This window comes from Panulirus ornatus, chromosome 11, assembly GCF_036320965.1.
Source record: "Panulirus ornatus isolate Po-2019 chromosome 11, ASM3632096v1, whole genome shotgun sequence".
Lineage (NCBI taxonomy): Eukaryota > Metazoa > Arthropoda > Malacostraca > Decapoda > Palinuridae > Panulirus > Panulirus ornatus.
The window spans coordinates 33,989,277-34,015,130 of record NC_092234.1 but is presented as its reverse complement, the minus strand read 5'-3'; the positions used below and the strand labels follow the sequence as shown (position 1 = coordinate 34,015,130).

At 39.2% G+C, this 25,854-nt stretch overlaps 1 protein-coding gene and 1 pseudogene across 3 annotated transcripts in view; both read right to left on the bottom strand.

Annotated features, from left to right (window-relative positions):
* Rme-8 (receptor mediated endocytosis 8) overlaps positions 1–25,854 on the bottom strand; it is a 554,100-nt gene that overhangs the window by 519,201 nt on the left and 9,045 nt on the right. For all 3 annotated transcript variants that reach the window (XM_071666770.1, XM_071666772.1, XM_071666771.1), the window contains exons 2-3: positions 15,137–15,217; positions 2,020–2,149 (exon numbers count right to left, since the gene is read on the bottom strand). In XM_071666770.1, coding sequence (XP_071522871.1) covers positions 2,020–2,149; positions 15,137–15,201 — 195 coding nt within the window. In that variant the 5' untranslated portion in view covers positions 15,202–15,217. The remainder of the gene's footprint in view (positions 1–2,019; positions 2,150–15,136; positions 15,218–25,854) is intronic.
* LOC139751639 (U6 spliceosomal RNA) lies at positions 19,718–19,818 on the bottom strand (annotated as a pseudogene).

Here is a 25,854-nt window from a genome sequence, read left to right as displayed (position 1 = left end):
CAGTTAACCCTTAAACTTAGTATTCGATCCTGCCTTCATTTCAGTGTATAAATTATTTTTTCCCTGCATGAAATGAAAGGTTTGCTTGCAAAAGAGTAGAAATACACAAGAACAGCAGAAAAACACCAAAAAAAAAAAAATCATATACCTGCCTGTTTTTGTGTGCAGGAGTGGGACTAAGGCTGCTCACTTTCTATCACTTTTTGCAACACTTGTTCACAGTTTTCATATTTTCTACTTTTTATAATCACTATTAATCTTATATAATTTTATACTATTCACTTTCATACACATCTGCTGTGTTACTATTATCAGCCCTGAAAGTGAAAGTCTCTATATCACTCACCAATGAACAACTAAAACCATACCCTATACATCATATACCAGTTGATTTACTTATTCACTCTTCTTACAATGTACATACACACATGGCATTGGTTCCAAAAAGTGTTTGACAAATCATCCTCGACCATCAGTCTGCCTGGGGCACAGCTATGACTTTTAGGTTGTTGAAAGTGGTGGGGGTTGCTTCCCATGATGGTATCCCTCCTCTTTTAAGCAATCCCACAAAAATTACTAAGTCTTTTATTTCCTCACATCATTTTTCATCACTTTCCTTAACGAGTGATAAATATCATCAGTGTTCCTCCACATCATTTAGGTTGTCCAACACTAAACAAATTTTCAACTGGGTCACTGTACATGCAAGACCTCAGAGAGTGGCAGCTGTGCACTTACAATGGATGGTTTTAAGGATACTAAGAAGGGCAGAATTTTCTCCTGTACCTTCCTGACAACTGAAGAGATCTCTAGAGGTTACTTCTATCTATCTATCTATCTATCTATCTATATCTCTGATGCCTGATCCCAGATAGAACTCCCTTAATGAAGTGGCCATAGCAAAAGAGTATCCATAACTAGTGAACTCCAGTGCTGCTTAGCCTTCAATGCTTCACCCTTAACAGACCACCGGCAAAGGGTAACTCTTAAAGCAGTATTTGCAGAGGCTCCTACTTAATGTTCCTGCTGACTACTACCTCCTGATACTCTTGCCTAATGTTCCTGTCGACTACTTCTACCTAATGCTCCTGCCTAAATGCTCCTACCAACCACTACTAACTACTGTTCCAACCATTTTCCCAAAAGGCAGGGCAAGTGCAGAGTACTCATTGCAGGATAATCTGGAGTTATGAAGAAAGAGTTGGGTGAGTTAAAAGTTGTCAAGTGTTATGTATGACAAGAAGAGATTATATGTTTGAGGAGAGAATACCAGTAGTCCACATATGGGTGATGCAGAAAGAAAAGACAGCTACCTGGATCTAAGAGGTGCAACTTGACAACCACTAAAGTATTGGCTCACTATGGAACCGCCACTAACCCTCCCTGATAAAATACCTCTCTGACTACTTACTAATGGATAAATCAGCTGAATATTCAAAATGGGGTGGGAAAATTGAGTCTTCGTGTGATAATGGGAGCATTCATCTATGAATCAACAGATGATGGAAGCTGTATATGACATAATATCTTTGATATGTACATTACTTCATATATTCATGACACTGCTTATACCATAATTACATAAAGTTATAACATTACTTAAAACTTATCTAAATTCATGTACTGGGAAAGGAAAAGAAAAATCCACAAGTTAAATCATAATTCATCTTATCTACTTTTAGGTCCCCCAGGTAACATCCAAAATATAAATCCAAAATCTAGTTGAAAATGTAGTTGAATTCCCTATCAAATTTATTTTCTAATGATTACATAATATAGAAATATTACACTACCTAACAGTACATAGTGGTAAACATTCATAATGCTTAAGACAAACTTAAAACTGCCAATTACATTCTCAATCAAATTCTCACTCTCGCATCTAAATCCTTAGATTTCAGTCCAACTACACTTAATAATCAAAATCAACACTTATTTAGGATTCTTTAACTCAATGATTTCATATGTTACACTTAGTGTCACTAAATAAAGCAATGCAACTAGTTTGTGAAAGCTTACTTGGCCAACACCCTTCAAGGCTGGGGTTATGTTGATAAAATCATGGTAATACCACTGGTTGGTCACCTCCATGCTTCCTGGGTTGTAAGTGGTAATTCCACCATTTCCAACACTAAATATGCGCTTGTATCTGTAAATTTTTAATGTGTCAGTATCAAATTAGCATGATCTGTGAACATATCTTACTAAACAATTACTCAGTGCATCAAAACTAATGCAAATAAAGGGCTATCTAAAAAAAAATTCTGAAGTGCAGCATGCAAAATATAACGTCAAGGGATTATTAAGATCAACCTGTGGGAGGTAGAGATGAAGTAATATAAACAAAAGCAGATGGATTAATAGTAATTTGGAGTTAAACTAAAACTGAGCCAAAATTACAGGACCATAGATTTCTCATGAAAATACTCAACAAAATCAAGGAAAATTTGATGGTATTCACCATCCCTATGGCCAACCCTTACCATTATTTGTTTCCCATAATGGACGTTCAGTAGATTTTTCAGCAATGCCACTTTTGAACAATGAGAAAATTAATATTTAAAGGTGAAAATGTTCCAAGAAGTGAAAAAGACAAAAGAATAAAGAGAATTTCTTAGCTTTAAAGTTCAAAGAAAGGAGGAAATATCATAGTGGTCAATGATTGTGTGGCTGGCCTCAACACACAAATTACAAGAGGCAGTGGCCAGTCATGTGCCTTGGGCTCTGGCCTTAGTGGCTGGGTCACAGGCAAACAGTTAACAAAAGCAGCAGCCGAAATAACTCAGTATCTGTAGAAAATAGAGAAGGCAGCACCATCATGGCAGATAGAGAGGGACTGTTAAAGAAAGGTGATAGCAGGAAAGTTAATAAGGTAGAAAGCTGTTGATGTCACTCTAACTGAAAGAAAAGTGTAGGAAGAGCAACCCAAGATATATGAACAGTACACCTTTTTCAATCTAAAATGACTTTTTCTCAACCAATTTCAGCAAGTCAATGGGTTTCTTTATTTCTACATGTGATTCAAACATTTCCCATGTGATATGAAAATCTGGGCCCTGGAATAACAGTAAATAGAAACAGAATCAGCAATTTGGTAGAAAAAACAAGTTACCTGAACAGCCACTTCTGAGGCTAAAATTCAAAACAGTGCTCATTGTTGAAATAAAAGTATCTAATGTCATTTCTGGGCCTCAACTTTCATTTCCCATGGAAAATATCTAAGTCATATGCAAAAATCGAAATGCACATAGACTTGCTGGGATAGGTGGTGAGAACATCATTTTGGACTGAAAAAATGTAGTCCCTTCTGGAGTAAATGAAACCCCTTTAGATATGAAACAGTTGCTCAGAAGAAAAATAGCTTTGATACCTAAAGAACACCTCCAGCTTTTGGGAAGCAAATTCATTATGTCCAGTGCATGAGGTTACTGCATAAGTAAATTGCAGTTTTCAAATCTAAAAGAGGAAAGAAAATGATTTTTGAGAGAATTGTAGAAAGTGAACTTAATATGGTTACTATTTCCCCACTCCTAGATGCCTCAGAGGTCTGAACTGAGAAAATAAGTTCAGTATGAGATAAAGAAAGAGTGTTGGAGTTAGGAAGGGAGGGAAAGAGAGCTAAAGTACAGAGAGTGGAATCACTAGTATTAGAGTGAACAGGGTTAAAGGCAGAAGAAACATAATTTATGGAGAGAAAATGGTATAAGCAACAGGAGAGAATGCTGAAGAATACCACTCTTGATGGTATGAGATGAAGTTAATCTATCAATGACTACCACACTGTAAAAATTACAAAGAAAGCAATGCATCAGAGATGGAATGAAAGAAGGAAGTTTAGAAAGCAAAGACTTATGCCACACCCTGACAAATGCCATGAAGATGTCAAGGGCCATGACAAGATTCTCCAGAATTCTGAAGAGAGGAGGACCAGTGAGCCATATATGACACAATATCACCAGTACACCTTTCTCCATGATAGTCATACTAATAATCTAAAAGAAATGACTAACAGTTCAATATCTGAGGAAATGAGAGAAGGAATTTCAAAAACTGAAAACAGCATAAGTGAGCAGTGGGGTGATACTGTACCAGCAAGGACTAGAGCAGTCTACTTTCTTATGGTCTGGTAGCACCAAGGAATGCTTCCATGAAAAAGGGAAAAGCATGGGCTTTTAGAAAGAAACAACATAGGCAAGAAGGATCAAGGTTTGCTCAGAGACACATTCCCTTTGGACATGAGGACATATGTCATCTGGACCATAAACCTTGATAATATGTATGCATTTGCAAATGAATGATACACTTAAAATATTCATATCTTGGAAAGAGGGGCAGGAATACACTATGCTCTGAGAGAAGACACATGAAACTCCAGAAGTTGATGACAGAGCTTGGAAAAGAGTATAAATGGAGGAAGTTGAGAGCTAAAGTGAATAAAAGCAAGGTAACGAGGTGTAGCATGGGAGTAAGGCAAGATAGTTTCAGTGTGAGTCTGAAAGTCTGAAGAAAGAGACCATGGAAGAAGTGGAGTGATCAAAGTAGCTCAGAGTAGACAGGCAGTGGATGGAAACATGGAGGATAAAGTGAGACAAAGAGTGGAACATGGAGGCCAAAGGTCTCTAATGCATTAAGGAGTGTGTGGAAGGGAAGATCAATGTCCATCAAGGCAAAGCTGATTATGTTTGAAGCTATAGTAAGTGCAAAAGAATGGAAGATGTTGGAAGTGTTCGAATGGAAATCCTAAAGACATTTTGTGCCATAAAGAGGGTTCATACTATATAAAATGACAATGTAGTAAGCAAAATTATGACTGAGATAGATGACCAGGGAATACTAAACTGGTGCGGACACATGGCTAGGATGAGGGAAGAAAGGCTGATAAGGAAATACTGAGAGGATGAGTGAAGAAAAACTAAGAACATCTATGTGGCAAAAGTGGAGGCAATAAGGAGAATGAGATAGAAGGATGAAGCAAAAGAGGTTTTGAGGTGCAGGGGTCTCAACATTCAGGAAGGGGTGAAGCATGCATGGGACAGAGCAAAACTGAAGTGATGTGGTACGTGGTGGAAACATTCCATTAATGGGCTGAACCAAGGCAAGTGAAATTATCAGGGGAAACCACAGAACTGGTAAGCAGGGCGTGGCTGTGGATGGTGGCCCCTAGTTTTAGGGCATTCGATATGAAACTAGAGAATGAACAAGTTCATATCAGGCTACTGTTTTGCCTGTTCCTGGTGCTACTTTGCTAGAACTCAAAACAGCAAACGAGTATGAAACAAGTCTGCTTTTTCATTCAAAATACCGACCAACCTGCAGTGAATAATCAACGATGTGCATATGCTCTTTACAACCTATCCCCGCTGCAAAAAAAAATATTATAACGAACTTCTAAATCTAAAAGAAAACAATATGCTAATAGCAAAAATATCATACTGTACTAGGAAACCTAAATTACATAACAATCAAATAAATGCATGGTAAAGTACAGCATGTAATACTATTGACCAAGCACTGTATTACATTATCAAAGCAGTCCTAAAATAGAGCAACTGTGGTTTTCATGTATGTTTTGCATCATGTACATGTAAACTAAATATTATGAAGGCCAAATAACTTAAAACATTTTTCTTTAATCATCCCTAGGATAGGGAAGAAACAATATCACCCATGTATCTCCTGTATCACTGTAGGTGACTGGAAGTTTTCTCTCCTGAACTATTTTTGAAAGAAGGAACAAAAGAAGGAGCAGAACAAGGATTTTTTTACTCTAAGGTTGGTCATCTGTTCTTGATGTTATCTTACTCATGCCGTCTAAAATTTGGGTGCACTTTGTGAAATGTAAGTGGCATAGTGGAAGGATGCAGGCAAAGGTAGAGAAAGGGTAACTATCTGGGAGATCATCAGTAATGATTATCTCGATATCAGTGCATATAACAAAATGGAACAGAGAGGCATCACTCAATTAAATCCCTATACAATACACAGTTTACAAAAGAAAGCTATGAATGTTAATTCATGAAGGGCAAAATTTTCTTGTCATAGCCAAAGACCTATGAGTATCTGAGAAGAGAGCAATTGCTTGGAGGGAGTTAAAACATTCTTCTGCCCCATGATTAAAGGTACACCAATGAGGATTTACCCTCTTTCACCATCATAAAGCATATCAGTTTGGCAGATGCCTTGAACATGGAATATGACCACACAGCAACCTAATGGAAAAAGATTTGCAGAGGAACTTACTTATTCCTTGCACGCCTTTCACCCTCCTGTATGTTCAAGCCCCAATTGCTTAAAATTTTTTCACTCCATCTTTCCACCTCCAATTTTGTCTCCCACTTCTTCTTCCCTCCACCTCTGACACATATATCCTCTTTGTCAATCTTTCCTCACTAATTCTCTCCATGTATCCAAACCATTTCAACACACCCTCTTCTGCTCTCTCAACCACACTCTTTTCATTACCACACCTCTTTCTTACCCTTACATTACTTACTTGATCAAACCACCTCAGACCACAATTGTCCTCCAACATTTCATTTCCAACACATCACCCTCCTCCACACAACCCTATCTATAGCCCATGCCTCACAACCATATAACATTGTTGAAACCACCTATTCCTTCAAACATACCCATTTTTGCTCTCCCAGATAATGGTCTTGTCTTCCACACATTCTTCAATGCTCCCAGAACCTTTGCCTCTCCCCCACCTTGTGACTCACTTCTGCTTCCATTGTTACATCCACTGCTAAGTCCACTCCCAGATATCTAAAACACTTCACTTCCTCCAGTTTTTCTCCATTCAAACTTAATTCCCAAAATTGTTTTTTGACACAGTTCTCTTTAGTAGGTTCTTGTCCAATTCATACACTGAAAATGAATTACACAGTGTCCAATGCTACGAAAAATAACTAAAATATTGGCAGCCTCACAAGGTACACTGTATAACGTTTCCAGTTTAGGGAGAAGAGTAGTTGTCTCGATTCTAAATGTATATCTTACTTGGTGAATGATGTGGGAAATAGTATTCTTTATTTATTTTTTTTTTTTTATACCTCGTCGCTGTCTCCCGCGTTTGCGAGGTAGCGCAAGGAAACAGACGAAAGAAATGGCCCAACCCCCCCCCATACACATGTACATACACACGTCCACACACGCAAATATACATACCTACACAGCTTTCCATGGTTTACCCCGGACGCTTCACATGCCTTGATTCAATCCACTGACAGCACGTCAACCCCTGTATACCACATCGCTCCAATTCACTCTATTCCTTGCCCTCCTTTCACCCTCCTGCATGTTCAGGCCCCGATCACACAAAATCCTTTTCACTCCATCTTTCCACCTCCAATTTGGTCTCCCTCTTCTCCTCGTTCCCTCCACCTCCGACACATATATCCTCTTGGTCAATCTTTCCTCACTCATTCTCTCCATGTGCCCAAACCATTTCAAAACACCCTCTTCTGCTCTCTCAACCACGCTCTTTTTATTTCCACACATCTCTCTTACCCTTACGTTACTTACTCGATCAAACCACCTCACACCACACATTGTCCTCAAACATCTCATTTCCAGCACATCCATCCTCCTGCGAACAACTCTATCCATAGCCCACGCCTCGCAACCATACAACATTGTTGGAACCACTATTCCTTCAAACATACCCATTTTTGCTTTCCGGGATAATGTTCTCGACTTCCACACATTTTTCAAGGCTCCCAAAATTTTCGCCCCCTCCCCCACCCTATGATCCACTTCCGCTTCCATGGTTCCATCCGCTGCTAGATCCACTCCCAGATATCTAAAACACTTCACTTCCTCCAGTTTTTCTCCATTCAAACTCACCTCCCAATTGACTTGACCCTCAACCCTACTGTACCTAATAACCTTGCTCTTATTCACATTTACTCTTAACTTTCTTCTTCCACACACTTTACCAAACTCCGTCACCAGCTTCTGCAGTTTCTCACATGAATCCGCCACCAGCGCTGTATCATCAGCGAACAACAACTGACTCACTTCCCAAGCTCTCTCATCCCCAACAGACTTCATACTTGCCCCTCTTTCCAAGACTCTTGCATTTACCTCCCTAACAACCCCATCCATAAACAAATTAAACAACCATGGAGACATCACACACCCCTGCCGCAAACCTACATTCACTGAGAACCAATCACTTTCCTCTCTTCCTACACGTACACATGCCTTACATCCTCGATAAAAACCTTTCACTGCTTCTAACAACTTGCCTCCCACACCATATATTCTTAATACCTTCCACAGAGCATCTCTATCAACTCTATCATATGCCTTCTCCAGATCCATAAATGCTACATACAAATCCATTTGCTTTTCTAAGTATTTCTCACATACATTCTTCAAAGCAAACACCTGATCCACACATCCTCTACCACTTCTGAAACCACACTGCTCTTCCCCAATCTGATGCTCTGTACATGCCTTCACCCTCTCAATCAATACCCTCCCATATAATTTACCAGGAATACTCAACAAACTTATACCTCTGTAATTTGAGCACTCACTCTTATCCCCTTTGCCTTTGTACAATGGCACTATGCACGCATTCCACCAATCCTCAGGCACCTCACCATAAGTCATACACACATTAAATAACCTTACCAACCAGTCAACAACACAGTCACCCCCTTTTTTAATAAATTCCACTGCAATACCATCCAAACCTGCTGCCTTGCCGGCTTTCATCTTCCGCAAAGCTTTTACTACCTCTTCTCTGTTTACCAAATCATTTTCCCTAACCCTCTCACTTTGCACACCACCTCGACCCAAACACCCTATATCTGCCACTCTGTCATCAGACACATTCAACAAACCTTCAAAATACTCATTCCATCTCCTTCTCACATCACCACTACTTGTTATCACCTCCCCATTTACGCCCTTCACTGAAGTTCCCATTTGCTCCCTTGTTTTACGCACCCTATTTACCTCCCTCCAGAACATCTTTTTATTCTCCCTAAAATTTACTGATAGTCTCTCACCCCAACTCTCATTTGCCCTTTTTTTCACCTCTCGCACCTTTCTCTTGACCTCCTGTCTCTTTCTTTTATACTTCTCCCACTCAATTGCATTTTTTCCCTGCAAAAATCGTCCAAATGCCTCTCTCTTCTCTTTCACTAATACTCTTACTTCTTCATCCCACCACTCACTACCCTTTCTAAGCAGCCCACCTCCCACTCTTCTCATGCCACAAGCATCTTTTGCGCAATCCATCACTGATTCCCTAAATACATCCCATTCCTCCCCCACTCCCCTTACTTCCATTGTTCTCACCTTTTTCCATTCTGTACACAGTCTCTCCTGATACTTCCTCACACAGGTCTCCTTCCCAAGCTCACTTACTCTCACCACCTTCTTCACCCCAACATTCACTCTTCTTTTCTGAAAACCCATACTAATCTTCACCTTAGCCTCCACAAGATAATGATCAGACATCCCTCCAGTTGCACCTCTCAGCACATTGACATCCAAAAGTCTCTCTTTCGCACGCCTGTCAATTAACACGTAATCCAATAACGCTCTCTGGCCATCTCTCCTACTTACATAAGTATACTTATGTATATCTCGCTTTTTAAACCAGGTATTCCCAATCATCAGTCCTTTTTCAGCACATAAATCTACAAGCTCTTCACCATTTCCATTTACAACACTGAACACCCCATTCATACCAATTATTCCCTCAACTGCCACATTACTCACCTTTGCATTCAAATCACCCATCACTATAACCCGGTCTCGTGCATCAAAACCGCTAACACACTCATTTAGCTGCTCCCAAAACACTTGCCTCTCATGATCTTTCTTCTCATGCCCAGGTGCATATGCACCAATAATCACCCACCTCTCTCCATCAACAATTCTCTTTGGTATGTTCCTTACAAAAGCATGAACTAATAACTATGTACATATTCAGAAAAAAGTAAAGTAGAAAAGCTCACCCAGCACCTTGAGTCACTCTCATCTTTCACTCTTTGAATGATACAATATATCGTATTATCCTCACGTTTTTTCCACACAATAATTGTTAAGTGGTTCATGAATAATCTATTCACTAAAAATGAATACAATGGAGTACAACAGTAAGAAAAATACTGTACTGGGAAGTACAGCAGTGTACTGTTTAAAGCGTTTCCAGTTCAGGGAGGTGGATGGTTGCTTCCTGATTCAAACTGTGCATCTTAATCAGTGAATGATACTGTAAACTGAATTCTGGATATATTTTTCTATACAGTTTCTTCAGTAGGTTCATAAATAATATATATCTATATTTGATATTTTATTATACTTTGTCGCTGTCTCTCGCGTTAGCGAGGTAGTGCAAAGAAACAGACGAAAGAATGGCCCAAACCACCCACATACACATGTATATACATACACTTCCACACACAGCACATATACCTACATATACATCTCAACGCATACATATATATCATATATATACACACAAAGACATATACATACATACACATGTACATAATTAATACTGTCTGCCCTTATTCATTCCCGTCGCCACCCTGCCACACATGAAATGACAGCCCCCTTCCCCCGCATGTGCGCGAGGTAGCACTAGGAAAAGACAACAAAGGCCACATTCGTTCACACTCAGTCTCTAGCTGTCATATATAATGCAGCGAAACCACAGCTCCCTTTCCACATCCAGGTCCCATAAAACTTTCCATGGTTTACCCCAGACGCTTCACATGCCCTGGTTCAATCCTTTGACAGCATGTCGACCCTGGTATACCACATCATTCCAATTCACTCTATTCCTTGCACGCTTTTCACCCTCCTGCATGTTCAGGCCCCGATCACTCAAAATCTTTTTCACTCCATCTTTCCACCTCCAATTTGGTCTCCCACTTCTCATTCTCATTTCCAGCACATCCACCCTCCTCTGCACAACTCTATCTATAGCCCACGCCTCACAACCATATAACATTGTTAGAACCATTATTCCTTCAAACATACCCATTTTTGCTTTCCACAATAATGTTCTCGACTTGCACACATTTTTCAACGCTCCCAGAATTTTTGCCCCCTCCCCCACCCTATGATTCATTTCCACTTCCATGGTTCCATCCGCTGCCAGATCCCAGATATCTAAAACACTTCACCTCCTCCAGTTTTTCTCCATTCAAACTTACCTCCCAATTGAATTGTCCCTCAACCCTACTATACCTAATAACCTTGCTCTTATTCACATTTACTCTCAGCTTTGTTCTTTCACACACTTTACCAAATTCAGTCACCAGCTTCTGCAGTTTCTCACCCAAATCAGCCACCAGTGCTGTATCATCAGCGAACAACAAATGACTCACTTCCCAAGCTCTCTCATCCACAACAGACTGCATACTTGCCCCTCTTTCCAAAACTCTTGCATTCACCTCCCTAACAACCCCATCCATAAACAAATTAAACAACCATGGAGACATCACACACCCCTGCCGCAAACCAACATTCACTGAGAACCAATCACTTTCCTCTCTTCCTAAACGTACACATGCCTTACATCCTCGATAAAAACTTTTCACTGCTTCTAACAACGTACCTCCCACACCATATATTCTTAATACCTTCCACAGAGCATCTCCATCATATGCCGTCTCTAGATCCATAAATGCTACATACAAATCCATTTGCTTTTATAGGTATTTCTCACATACATTCTTCAAAGCAAACACCTGATCCACACTTCCTCTACCACTTTTGAAACCACACTGCTCTTCCCCAATCTGATGCTCTGTACATGCCTTCACCCTCTCAATCAATACCCTCCCATATAATTTACCAGGAATACTCACAAAACTTATACCTCTGTAATTTGAGCACTCACTCTTATCCCCTTTGCCTTTGTAAAATGGCACTATGCAAGCATTCTGCCAGTCCTCAGGCAACACACCATGAGTCTTACATACATTAAATAACTTTACCAACCACTCAACAATACAGTCACCCCCTTTTTTAATAAATTCCACTGCAATACCATCCAAACCCGCTGCCTTGCCGGCTTTCATCTTCCGCAAAGCTTTTACTAACTCTTCTCTGTTTACCAAATCATTCTCCCTAACCCTCTCACTTTGCACACCACCTCAACCAAAACACCCTATATCTGCCACTCTATCATCAAACACATTCAACAAATCTTCAAAATACTCACTCCATCTCCTTTTCACATCACCACTACTTATTATCACCTCCCCATTAGCTCCCTTCACTGATGTTCCCATTTGTTCCCTTGTCTTATGCACTTTATCTACATTCTTCCAAAACATCTTTTTACCCTCCCAAAAATTTAATGATACTCTCCCACCCCAACTCTCATTAGCCCTCTTTTTTGCCTCTTGCACCTTCCTCTTGACCTCCTGCCTCTTTCTTTTATACATCTCCTACTCATTTGCATTATTTCCCTGCAAAAATCGTCCAAATGCCTCTCTCTTCTCTTTCACTAATAATCTTACTTCTTCATCCCACCACTCACTACCCTTTCTAATCTGCCCACCTCCCACACTTCTCATGCCACAAGCATCTTTTGCACAACCCATCACTGCTTCCCTAAATACATCCCAGTCCCCCCCCCCACTCCCCTTACCTCATTTGTTCTCACCTTTTTCCATTCTGTACTCAGTCTCTCCTGGTACTTCCTCACACAAGTCTCCTTCCCAAGCTCACTTACTCTCACCACTCTTTTCACCCCAACATTCTCTCTTCTTTTCTGAAAACCTCTACAAATCTTCACCTTCGCCTCCACAAGATAATGATCAGACATCCTTCCAGTTGCACCTCTCAGGACATTAACATCCTAAAGTCTCTCATTCGCATGCCTATCAATTAACAAGTAATCCAATAACGCTCTCTGGCCATCTCTCCTACTTACATATGTATACTTATGTATATCTCTCTTTTTAAACCAGGTATTCCCAATCACCAGTCCTTTTTTATCACATAAATCTACAAGCTCTTCTCCATTTCCATTTACAACAATGAACACCCCATGTACACCAATTATTCCCTCAACTGCCATATTACTCACCTTTGCATTCAAAGCACCCATCACTATAACCCGGTCTCGTCAATCAAAACTACTAACACACTCACTCAGCTGCTCCCAAAACACTTGCACTAAAATATGTCAAGTATTAAGAAAATGGAAATATGGGTGAAAAAATGGGCATTTGAATGACAGTATTCAGTTAAATACTATAATTTTTCTGATGAATGATGTGGTAAACTGTATTTTCCCTACATTTTGTCGATATGATTCTCTTCATGAGGTTCTTACCTAATGCATGAACTTATAGTTATCTAAAAGGAAATACACAAAAAACTTTACCTATCCTATCCCTGAATCCCAGAGAAATGTGGATGAAGCAAAGGGGGTGATACCTGTCTATCTTTTTCTGTATGTAATGTACATTATTTTCACTATTTGGATAATGTTTTGAGCATTATTTGGGATATCATTTCTATGACGTTTTGAGTATACTGTGATTTTTCTCCTTCCGTTTCTAGTCTCTTATTTACAAGGAAATGGTTGTCATGTTATAGCATGATCTGATGCTGAGTAAACTTTTTTGGTACTTATGCTACATTCTAATGCTATCATACAGAAAACAAATAAAGCAAAAGGAATGGTCACTGACCCATAAAAGAAGGCTGTACAGTAAAGGCCACCACATCCATTGTGACCTAAAACCAAGAAACATGCAAGCTTCGAATAGTTGGTGAGAGGCAAGTTGGCAATGTTAGCCTAATGGTTAGTGGCTGGAAAAGGAAAGACTTAGGGGACAAGCATTAGCTGCAAATACCATCAAGTCAATTGCAAGGCTGACTGTAAGCAGCTACCTCCTCACCAAATATGAGAGTGGCCGGTATTTTATCAAGATACGTATTTCATGTTAGTTCAACAGACCACTGAGAAAAACTTTCAAAAACTCTTAATTACTCTGGGCAAAAAGTTTTATTGTCCAGGATCTGACAAACCTAGGCAGTGCCAGATATGAGAATATGCCAATTACAAGCATTTCCTCAATATATTTTTATAGAAAACTTTTGACATTATACTAATGTTTTAAAGCATTGTATTTCTATAACTACCTACAATAATAATAGTTTTAAGCAAATATAAAAGTGGAATATAATAAACTATAAATCAAACAACAATGAAACAGAAACTTGTGCTTCTTTAAAATGTTCCACGTTGAGCTATTCATACAATATGGTGACTATTGCTTTAGCTCTGGTTCCACTAACTAGCTGCACTAACTCTGGTCCTGCTGAAGACTTTAACCTAAAAACTTTTATATCTGATTATGATTTATGAAAAAAGTGTTGACTCACCAATATCACACATATTAAGGCAAAATCTTAGATTGTTGATATCATTGTTAATACAACCGAAACATGCCAGATGAGGTCACACAAACATCTTTTGTTTAGAGAGATACTGGAAATTCTAAATACAAGAGCTCTCCAGTCAGTTAAATGTTTAATAATAAAGATGTTCCTTTATTATCTAAAAGAAAACTTAAAACACAAATAATGACAAAAAGCAAATGAAAACCACTAAAACATAAAAAAGTAGAAAACACCATGAAAACAATACTGAAAAACACATAAAACATACAAAAAGCAAAAAGTAGTGGTTAGAGTTGATCAATTAAAACCCTTTCATTGCTTATGTATCTCCAATTACAAATGAAAATCTATAACAACCAGTATGCCACTTTTGGAACAGATCCAAATTCAGCAGGGCAATCATAAGTTTACAATAAAGGGTACAGTATCAGGATATCAATAATAATAACAAATCTCTTCTTTCTGTTCTACCTACAATCCCATTAGAAGGGAGTCAATCAAGAACTTTGAGTTTCAGAGAAAATCTAAATACATCCTCAAGTATAGGGCAAAAGGTGAATAACAATACCCTAAGACATAAAAACACTTTAGTTTATACAAATACAGTTTACTTTCCATAACTAAGACCACATACATGGCTGTACCATGGAAATCATACAACTTACCAATTTCTGCTACGACATAAAACTATTTAAAAACATGTATGGTATCAGTAATTCCTGAATAATGTATCACTTACTTGCCCTTCCATGCGGAGTGTTTAGTAACCAGGTAACATGCAACATCCTGGTTGTTTGTCCCCATGGCTTAAGCCACCACACTGCCAACAGAAAAATACAAAACTGTTAAAGGTTTGAACAACGTGAATATCAAAACCTGGGTATAACAGCAACATTTGGGACAGCAAACACTATAATATCAAACACACAAAATGATAAATAAATACACTATATACTGTACAAAATTAACCATTGTACACAGAATGAACTCATGTCTACATATCACTATCACTACATTTCTATGATAGCTGACATGGCATGAATGCCCTAATCATAGCTATCTCATATATAATACACATACAAACCAGCCTAAGCTATGTACCCATTTACTGACTACCCCCAAGGGGAGGATGAACAGATTGGTTGGTAGCTGGCCAATGATCATGCCCAGGATTCAAACCAATATAGGTCCTTGCATGGCTCATGGTCAGCAATGTTATCCACTACACCATAGAAGCCCACAAACCTTAATTTCATAATACAATTTACCTGTACATCTGTATTGTATACTATATACTCTTTCCTCCATTCACAGCAAGGTAACACAAATACAACCACAACCACTCTTACATCCAACATACTGAAGTGTCAAAGACCCATTACTAAAATCTGAAACATTTTGGTGAAGAATTCTATATGTTTCTTAGAATATCACATTGAAGCAGTTACCAACCATTTACAATACTGTACAAGAACCATATATATGAAAAGAATGAGAGCTACTGAGAAGGGAAAAGCAAAATTACTCAACAAACTGAAAAATGCTCTAAGATAAAATCTTTGATATACTCTCCAATGTCTCAAATCAAAGCAGTTGCTGAATTATGGATTTTACTGCATTGTGAGTATTCATGATCCCAAGGGACCTGAAAACACATCAAAAAAATCATAGCTTAACTTGTGTCGTTTTCTCTTAATGTGTATAATAATTTTAAACATTACAGCTGCAGTTCTATCTATCTATATCTACAACATTAAACCCCTCCAGGAACTCCTATCAAGGGGTGGTCACAGCAAAAGGGCTTCCACTTATCCCTGTCCTTACATGCCTCCCTCACATACACCATTCCATACATTCTTCCACCATTTCTCTTCCTCCAGTATTCCTCCACCCTATTTGCCCATGTCACAAGTGGTCTTCCTCTCACATCTACCCCTTTAACTGATATGTCATACACTCTTCTTGTAAACTCCCAATATTGCATTCTTTCCACTTGCCCAACCCACCTCAAAGTATTACATTTCCCCCATCTACCTATCCACAATTCATTCCTTTTGCATTCCCTGCCATAACACATCTCTCATACACCCCTTCATTTCTTTCTTCATTCCATCTAGTCACACTACAGGCTCATTTCCACAGCCTGGGTTCTTGACCTCTGTGACTCATTCCACATCCATGTTTTGGTTGCATCAGTCACGGTTGAGAAGACTATGCTGTCCCTTAATCTTTTCTTCACTTCCATACTTATGCCTCTACCCTTTATTACTCTATTAAAGGGCCAAATGACTCTTTGCCCCTGTACTACTCTCTCTCTTATCTCTCCTTCCATATCACTTACCCAAGACAGTTTCTAGATACTTAAATCCTCTCACTTCTTCCAGTCTTTCTCCCCCCATATCCATAGCACAATTTAGTACACTTCCTTCTTTCACTCTATATGGCTTTACAAAATCTATACTTTCACTGTGTTTCCTTTCAAACACCATGACTTTACTTTTACCTGCATTTACTTTCAACTGCCTACACTTACACACATCATAAAACACATTCACAACCTTCTGCAACTCCTCTTCACTCTTAGCAAACAGCAAAGTATCATCTGTAAACAGGAATGTCACTAGCCACCATATCTCACCACCACACTCCATCTCTGCACCCCTTTTCCCTAGTTTTGCTTTCACATCTCTAATCACTCCATCTAAATATATATATTAAAAAGTCACCATGACATCACACAGTCCTGCCTCACACCTACATTTATCCCAAAACTTTCACTGAACTCTACATCCACTCTCACATCTGCATTTGCTCCTCTATAGAAGGCTTTCACACCATCCAACAGTTGTCCCTCTACACCATATATCCTTAACACATCCCATGAAGCATTCCAATCAACTGTCATACACTTTCTCCTGATCCATAAAAGCTGCATACAACTTACCTTTTCTAAATATTTTTCCATGGTCATCTTTACTACAAAAATCTGATCCACACATCCCCTACCTTTCCTAAAACCCCCTTTGCTCTTAACTTATTCTGCATCCAGTCATCTTTATCACTCTATCAATTAACATTCATGCATACACTTTTCCTGGTATAATTAACAGACTTATTCCCCTACAACTGTTATATACATCCTCTCACCCAATCCTTGGGCACAACCTTCTGTTTCCATGCTAAATTACAAATCAGATGCACCCACCGTATCACACTTTCTCCTCCATACTTCAGTATTTCAGCTGTAATTCCATCCCCTCCACATGTCTTTCCTACCTTCGGCCTCATCAATGCCCTTACCTTCCTTTTTGCTATAGGCCCTTGAATGTATATCCTCTTCCTTCCATCCTCCATACCCATACTTCATACAACTGCTGCCTCCTCTTCTCCCCACATTCATCAGTTCTTCAAAATACTCTTTCCATCTTCCTTTCACCTCCTTTAATTTCAGCAACTCCCCTTCCCTATTTCTCACATTAACATTTCTACTCTTACATCCACCTCTTTCCTTTTTCACCTTCCAATTCAGTTTCTTATCCCAAAACTTTTCCCTTAACTTCCTTTCAAAATCTTCATTCACTCTTTCTTTCCCTTTCTTTCTTAACATTCTGCTTACATATTCTACATTCTTCCCTCTTCCTTTGCTGAAATTCCACAGGTACATTCCTATCAAACAATATACCACATGCCTTTTTCTTCTGGTGTAGTTTTCACTGCACCAAAAATTCTTACTTGTTACCTGCCCCAATATGTGCACTGTATACTACTGTGATTACACAGAAGTACTTAAGCTACTTATAAACAAGTTCATAGAGGTCAGTCAGTTTTGTCCCATTCACTGTCCTATGCCTGGCAATTCAACAAATTATGTGACTGACTTAGCAGTGCCCTAAAATATAGAAGAATCCTTGAAATGCAAGCAGAATTCATTTCAATGAGCACCAATGCCCTTGCCAGTGATGGAATATGGAAATTCATAAACTTTAGACTGCCTGATTGGAGACATTAAGAGTCCATTATGGATTTTGAGCCTGTGAGCCAAATACACTGGCAGAACTACAGAAAGAACAGGGCCATAAGATGGGGAATAACGCATTATGGGGAGAAACATGGAAATAGGATGAGTAACAGAGGTCAAAAATCCAAGCTGTGAAAATGAGTTATTTGAGAGGAGTATATGATAGGACTAGATGGAATGAAGAAACTAATGATGGGGTATATGAGAAATTTGTTTTGGCAGGGAAAGCAAAGGGAATGAATTGTTGAGTGGGAGAGTAAGTAAAACATAATATTTTGAGGTGGTTTGGGTATGTGGAAAGAATACAAGACAAGGAGTATACAAGGATAGTGTATGATAGCCGAATTAAAGGGGTTGGTGTGAGAGGAAGACTACTTGTGATGTGAGTGGAAAAGTACTGGAAGGAGAGAAGTGAGGAAAGAATGTGTGGAATGGGGTATGCACAGGAGGCATACAAGGACAGCTATAAAAGGAAGCTCTTTTGCTGTGGCAACCACCTTGATGAAAGTTCCCAGAAAGAACAGGTGTCAGACACATAAACAGGTAGAATACAGATATAAGTTTTGAAGGTTGAAAAACTTATCCTTCAAAGGCAGTATCCTGCAAGCATGATATACTTTCCTTGTGAATACACTGGGTAACCCCGTCTACCTTTATGTCTGATGAGAAGGCAGCAGTCTATACTCTTGCTTTGTGAATGACTCGGTGGCAACCTCACCAAAAGCTTGTCTTTCAGGACAACTGTTGACCAGTTAACAATTGCCATCAGGTTAATATCACAGACCTGCCTTTTACCAACCATTAAAAACCAACACATTTCACAAATAACCAGGACCAATTCAAGGCAGCCAGATACATTAAGAGAAAAAGATTTTTGAAAAAGTGATGGTGTAGCCAGGAAGTGTGAAACTATCAGGAAAAACTGCTCTCAGGACACCATCCAAGAGAGAAAAGTTTTTCAGCTCTTAAATACCAAATCTATCTTCTCTGTAGTTTGTCCCACAAGACTGAGAGCACAGATAAACAAGGATGAAGAGAAAAAAAAAGTCTTTCAACTGTGAGTCATAAGGAAACTTCAAAAAAAAAAAAAAATCTACTGAAGGAGGAATCCCTAAGACCACAGGGTATGTCCAAAACAACAAAAACTTAGATAAGCTTTGACAAAGGTGGAAGAAGGGTGTAAAACAAGATATCTTACTGATTTCCTCCAGTGAAAGACTAAGTGGAAAGGCTAAGGTAGCAGCCTTCTCTGTAAAAACAATGTCAAGCCAAAAGTAGATGCTTGAAATCCATGTAGAAATCAAAAAAGCAGAACGTTTCATGATTTGCATGTCATCCTTGTGCAGAGGCCTGTGAATCTTTTCTGTATCATTCCAAACAGAGGATACTTCTAGATTTAATAATTCTACCCACAGTCAAAGCTAGATTGAGAAGACAACATCTAATGTCTAGACATAACAAAATTCATGAACTCTCCATCCAGAGCACAAGGATACAATACAAAGACAGTGCATATAATACAGTTAATAGCTTCTGTACGAGTGTATGTACAGGCAGTTCTTTGTGATATTCCTTCTAGAAGCCTCCATGATGATATGTCAATGTGATCAATTGTAAGATCTCACCAATTACTCTGGTATGCTACAGGGATGTAACATAGTTCAGCCTATACACTGTAGGCAACTGCTATTGATGTAAAATGTCTATTTCATCAGCCCATTTCCTATATTCAAAATTCCCATGCTGTTTTTTGAAATGGTGATAAATTCCCATTTTCTACATTTTTCCCAATTTTGCTTTCATTTTTTTTGCAACTAAAAATTATGATGTATGCAAAAATATAATTTTCGTCTGAAACTTTCCTATAGCTATACAGATTATCTAATATTACACTTTTGTTCAAGGCTTTCCATACTGAGTTTAACTTAGGCCCTTTTGTTGGTGTGTGTAAAAAAAAAATCTATGATTTAAACTGAAATCTAAAAAATAAAGTTTCTTTTCTTACGCTAAAACATTACATATAAAAATCAACAGACTTAAACATTTCGTTGAATTTTTAGAAATGGATGCTTACAAAACAATTTCCTCTAAAAAAAAAAAAAAAGTGGGTTAAGAAAATATACAATTACTTATCTTGAAAGAGTTGCCACACTGAATTTATACCAGACCAAAATTTATCATTTCTAACGACCCACAAACTCAATATTTTCTTTCAATATAATATTCTACTAAAAAATCAGTTTTGATGCAAGAGACTGCATCAGTAATGGGATATTTGAATGTGAAGGTGAGCAATGCGGTAGTTGAGGGTATAACTGGGGTAAATGAGGTATTCAGTATAATGAACCAAAATGGGGCACAGCTTGTGGAGTTGCATACTGAAAAAGGTCCAGTGTCTTACAATGCCTGCTTTAAAAAAGAGGGACATACACAAGTTTACATACATGAGTGGGAAAGATGGTTAGAAGCCATTATTACATTAGCTAGAGACTGAGTGTGAACGAATGGGGCCTTTGTTGTCTTTTCCTAGTGCTACCTCGCACACATGAGGGGGGAGGGGGAAGGTATTCCATGTGTGGCGAGGTGGCGATGGGAGTGAATGGGGGCAGACAGTGTGAATTGTGTGCATGGGTATATATGTATGTGTCTGTGTATGTATATATATGTGTACATTGAGATGTATAGGTCTGTATATTTGCGTGTGTGGACGTGTGTGTGTATACATTGTGTATGGGGGTGGGTTGGGCCATTTCTTTCGTCTGTTTCCTTGTGCTACCTCGCAAATGCGGGAGACAGCGACAAAGCAAAATAAATAAATAAATATTAATTAACAGGCATGTAAAAGAGACTTTTGGGTGTAAATGTGCTGAGAAAGGCAGCTGTTGGAATGTCTAAATACTGTCTTGTGGAGGCAAAGGTAAAGATTGGTATAGGTTTTAGGAAAAGAAGAATCAATATTGGTGAGAAGAGAGTGGTGAAAGTAAGTGAGCTTGGAAAAAACACTTGCAAAGAAAAACCAGGAGAGACTGAGCGCAAAATGGCAAAATGTAAGGGTAAATGAAGCAAGGGGAGTGGGTGAGGAATGCGAGGTAATTAGGGAAGCAGTGATAGCATGAGTGAGAAATGAATACAACATGGGAGAGACAGGAAGCAGGCAGATTAGAAAGGGTAGCAAGTGAAGGTATGATGAAATAAAGTTGTTAACGAAAAATAAAAGAGAGATGTTTGGGCAGTTCTTATAGGGAAGGTATGCAAATGATTTGGAGATGCATAAGAGAAAGCAGCAGCACGTCAAGAGGAAGGTGCAGGGGTTGAAAAAGAAGGCAAATGAGAGTTGGAGTGAGTGAGTATCAGTAAACCTAAGGGAGAATTAAGATGTTATGGAAGAAGGTTAATATTGTGCAAAAAACAATAGAACACATAAGTACATAGGTGAAGTAGGCAAAGGGAGAAGTGGTAAAAGGTCATGATGAGGTAAGGAGAAGATGGAGTGAGTATTTTGAAGGACAGCTGAATCTCCTTAATGATGGGGTGGCAGATGTAGGGTGTTTGGGTCAGGGTGATATGCAAAGTGAGAGAGTCACCGAGTGGTTTGGTGAAGAAAAAAGAGGTGATGAAAGCCTTACAAATTGTAGGATGAAAATGTGGCAAGGTGGCTGGAGTGGATGGTGTTGCAGTGGAATTTATGAAAAATGTGGATGAATGTGTTGTTGATTGGTTAGTTAGGATTTTCATTGTATATAAGAGTGAGTGCTCAAATTACAGAGGTATAAGTTTATTGAGTATTCCTGGCAAAGTATATGGGAGGGTATTGATTGAGAGGGTGAAGGCATGTACAGAGCATCAGATTGGGGAAGAGCAGTGTGGTTTCAGAAGTGGTAGAGGATGTGTGGATCAGGTGTTTGCTTTGAAGAATGTATGTGAGAAATACTTAGAAAAGCAAATGGATTTGTATGTAGCATTTATGGATCTGGAGAAGGCATATGATAGAGTTGATAGAGATGCTCTGTGGAAGGTATTAAGAATATATGGTGTGGGAGGCAAGTTGTTAGAAGCAGTGAAAAGTTTTTATCGAGGATGTAAGGCATGTGTACGTGTAGGAAGAGAGGAAAGTGATTGGTTCTCAGTGAATGTAGGTTTGCGGCAGGGGTGTGTGATGTCTCCATGGTTGTTTAATTTGTTTATGGATGGGGTTGTTAGGGAGGTGAATGCAAGAGTTTTGGAAAGAGGGGCAAGTATGAAGTCTGTTGGGGATGAGAGAGCTTGGGAAGTGAGTCAGTTGTTGTTCGCTGATGATACAGCGCTGGTGGCTGATTCATGTGAGAAACTGCAGAAGCTGGTGACTGAGTTTGGTAAAGTGTGTGAAAGAAGAAAGTTAAGAGTAAATGTGAATAAGAGCAAGGTTATTAGGTACAGTAGGGTTGAGGGTCAAGTCAATTGGGAGGTGAGTTTGAATGGAGAAAAACTGGAGGAAGTGAAGTGTTTTAGATATCTGGGAGTGGATCTGGCAGCAGATGGAACCATGGAAGCGGAAGTGTTTCATAGGGTGGGGGAGGGGGCGAAAATTCTGGGAGCCTTGAAGAATGTGTGGAAGTCGAGAACATTATCTCGGAAAGCAAAAATGGGTATGTTTGAAGGAATAGTGGTTCCAACAATGTTGTATGGTTGCAAGGTGTGGACTATGGATAGAGTTGTGCGCAGGAGGATGGATGTGCTGGAAATGAGATGTTTGAGGACAATGTGTGGTGTGAGGTGGTTTGATCGAGTAAGTAACGTAAGGGTAAGAGAGATGTGTGGAAATAAAAAGAGCGTGGTTGAGAGAGCAGAAGAGGGTGTTTTGAAATGGTTTGGTCACATGGAGAGAATGAGTGAGGAAAGATTGACCAAGAGGATATATGTGTCGGAGGTGGAGGGAACGAGGAGAAGAGGGAGACCAAATTGGAGGTGGAAAGATGGAGTGAAAAAGATTTTGTGTGATCGGGGCCTGAACATGCAGGAGGGTGAAAGGAGGGCAAGGAATAGAGTGAATTGGAGCGATGTGGTATACCGGGGTTGACGTGCTGTCAGTGGATTGAATCAAGGCATGTGAAGCGTCTGGGGTAAACCATGGAAAGCGGTGTAGGTATGTATATTTTGCGTGTGTGGACGTATGTATATACATGTGTATGGGGGTGGGTTGGGCCATTTCTTTCGTCTGTTTCCTTGCGCTACCTCGCAAATGCAGGAGACAGCGGCAAAAAAAAAAAAAAAAAAAAAAAAAAAAATATGGATCATGGTGAAGGGCCTGAGTACTAGCAGAATGGAAGTATAATGCCACTGTATAAAGGCAAGGTGGATATGGGAGTGTAGTTATTAAGACAGTGAAAGCATGTACAGAGCATCAGATTAGGGAGGAACAGTGTGGTTGCAGAGGTGGCAGAGAATGTATGGACCAGTCGTTTGCAATAAAGAATGTGTGCGAAAAATACTTAAGTGAAATGGATAAATTTGTATGTGACATTTATAGATCTGGAGAAAGCATATGATATGGTTGATACAGAGACCTTGTGGAAGGTCTCAGAAATATATTAGTTTGGGAGGAAAGCTTCTAGAAACAGAGAGAAGTAAGGCATGTGGGCAAGTAGCAAGAGAGGAAAGTGAATGAGTCTAGTGAAGGTTGGTCTGTGGCAGGGATGTGTGAATCACCATGATTGTTTAATTTGTTTATGGAAGGGGTGGTGAGAGAGGTAAATGCAAGTCTTGGAGAAAGGGGATAGTATGCAGTCTACAGGGGATGGGAGGGCCTGAAAGTAAGTCATCGGTTGTTTTCTGATGATACAGCACTGGTGGGATATTCAAGAGTAACTCTGCAGAAGTTGGTGATTGAGTTTGGAAATGTGTGTGAAAGGAGGAAGCTGAGAGTAAATGTAAATAAAAGCAAGGTTATTGGGTTTAGAAGAGTTGAAAGACATGTTAGTTGGGCTGTAAACTTGAGTGGAGAAAAATTGGAGGACGTGAAGTGTTTTAAATACCTAAGAGTGAAAAAGGCAGCAAATGAAACCATGGAAGCAGAAGTTAGTCATAGGATGGATGAGGGGGCAGAGGTTCTGGAAGCACTGAAGAATGTATGGAAAGAGAGATCATTATCTGGGAGGGCAAAAATGGGTATGCTTGGAGGTATAGTAGTCCCAACATTATTATACGGATGTAAGGCATGGGCTATAGATAAGACTTTGCAGAGGAGGGTGGGTGTCTTGGAAATTAAATGTTTGAGGACAATACGTGGTGTGAGGCAGTTTGATCGAGTAAGTAATGAAAGGTAAGAGAGAGGCGTGGTAATGAAAAGAGTGTAGTGGAAAGAGCTGAAGAGAGTATGCTGTAACAGTTCGGACGTATAGAGAGAATGAGTGAGGAAAGGTTGACAAAGAGGATATATGTGTCAGAAGCAGAGGGAACAAGGAGAATAGGGAGACCAAATCAGAGATGGAGGGATGGAGTGAAATACATTTTGACTCATTCCGGCCTGAACATGTACAAGGGCGAACGGCATGCAGAGGAAAGAGCGCAATGGAACAATGTGATATACATGGGTTGACTTGCTGTCAACAGAATGAACCAGTGCAAGTGAAGTGGCTGGGGTATATCATGGAAAGGTCTGTAGGGCCTGGTTGTGGATACAAAGCTGTGGTTTTGGTGCGTTACACATAAAAGGTAGAGAAAGGATGTGAGCAGATGCAGCCTCTCTTTGTTTGTTCCTAGTTCTACCTTACTTACATGGGAAACAGCGATCAAGTATATATAAAATTAACACATCGCTGAATATATCATCAATTAGATTTGCAGTTCTTATAGGGGTGAGTAACACGGAGATGTGGACATATGGTGTAAGGAAGAATGGAGAGGTAAAAAGTGTTGGCAAATGAGATGAAAAATAAAAAAAGCAAAATGTATGAGAGAAGGGTGACTGAATGTTTAGATGGAAGTGCAGCAAATGTATGGATGCAGTCATGTCTGAGTGAGGTGTTTGAAATGTTTAGAAAAAACACTGTTAAAGGTTGTAGAAATAGTAAGTGGATGCAAGGTTATGATATATGAATAAAAGAGGAAATACATGGTGAATGTACGAGATTAAGAAATGTTGTGGAAGAGAAGAAAAAGGCACATGTTAGAATGCTTGAGAGGAATGTATTAGTGGAAGTTCAACAAAAGAAGTGGGAAGAATATGAGACATGTAAGCAGAATGATAAGAAGCTGATAGATAACAGCAAAGAATGGGCAGATGTAGATTTTGGAAGAAAGATGATGGAAAAGTTTAGGGAAAATAAGAAATTGTACTGAAAGAAAGTGAATAAGGAAAGAGGTGGACATAAGAGTACAAAATTTAATGGGGGAAGTAAGGAAGGAAAGTTGCTAAATCAAAAGGAGGATGTGAAAGAAAAATGGAGAGAGTATTTTGAAGA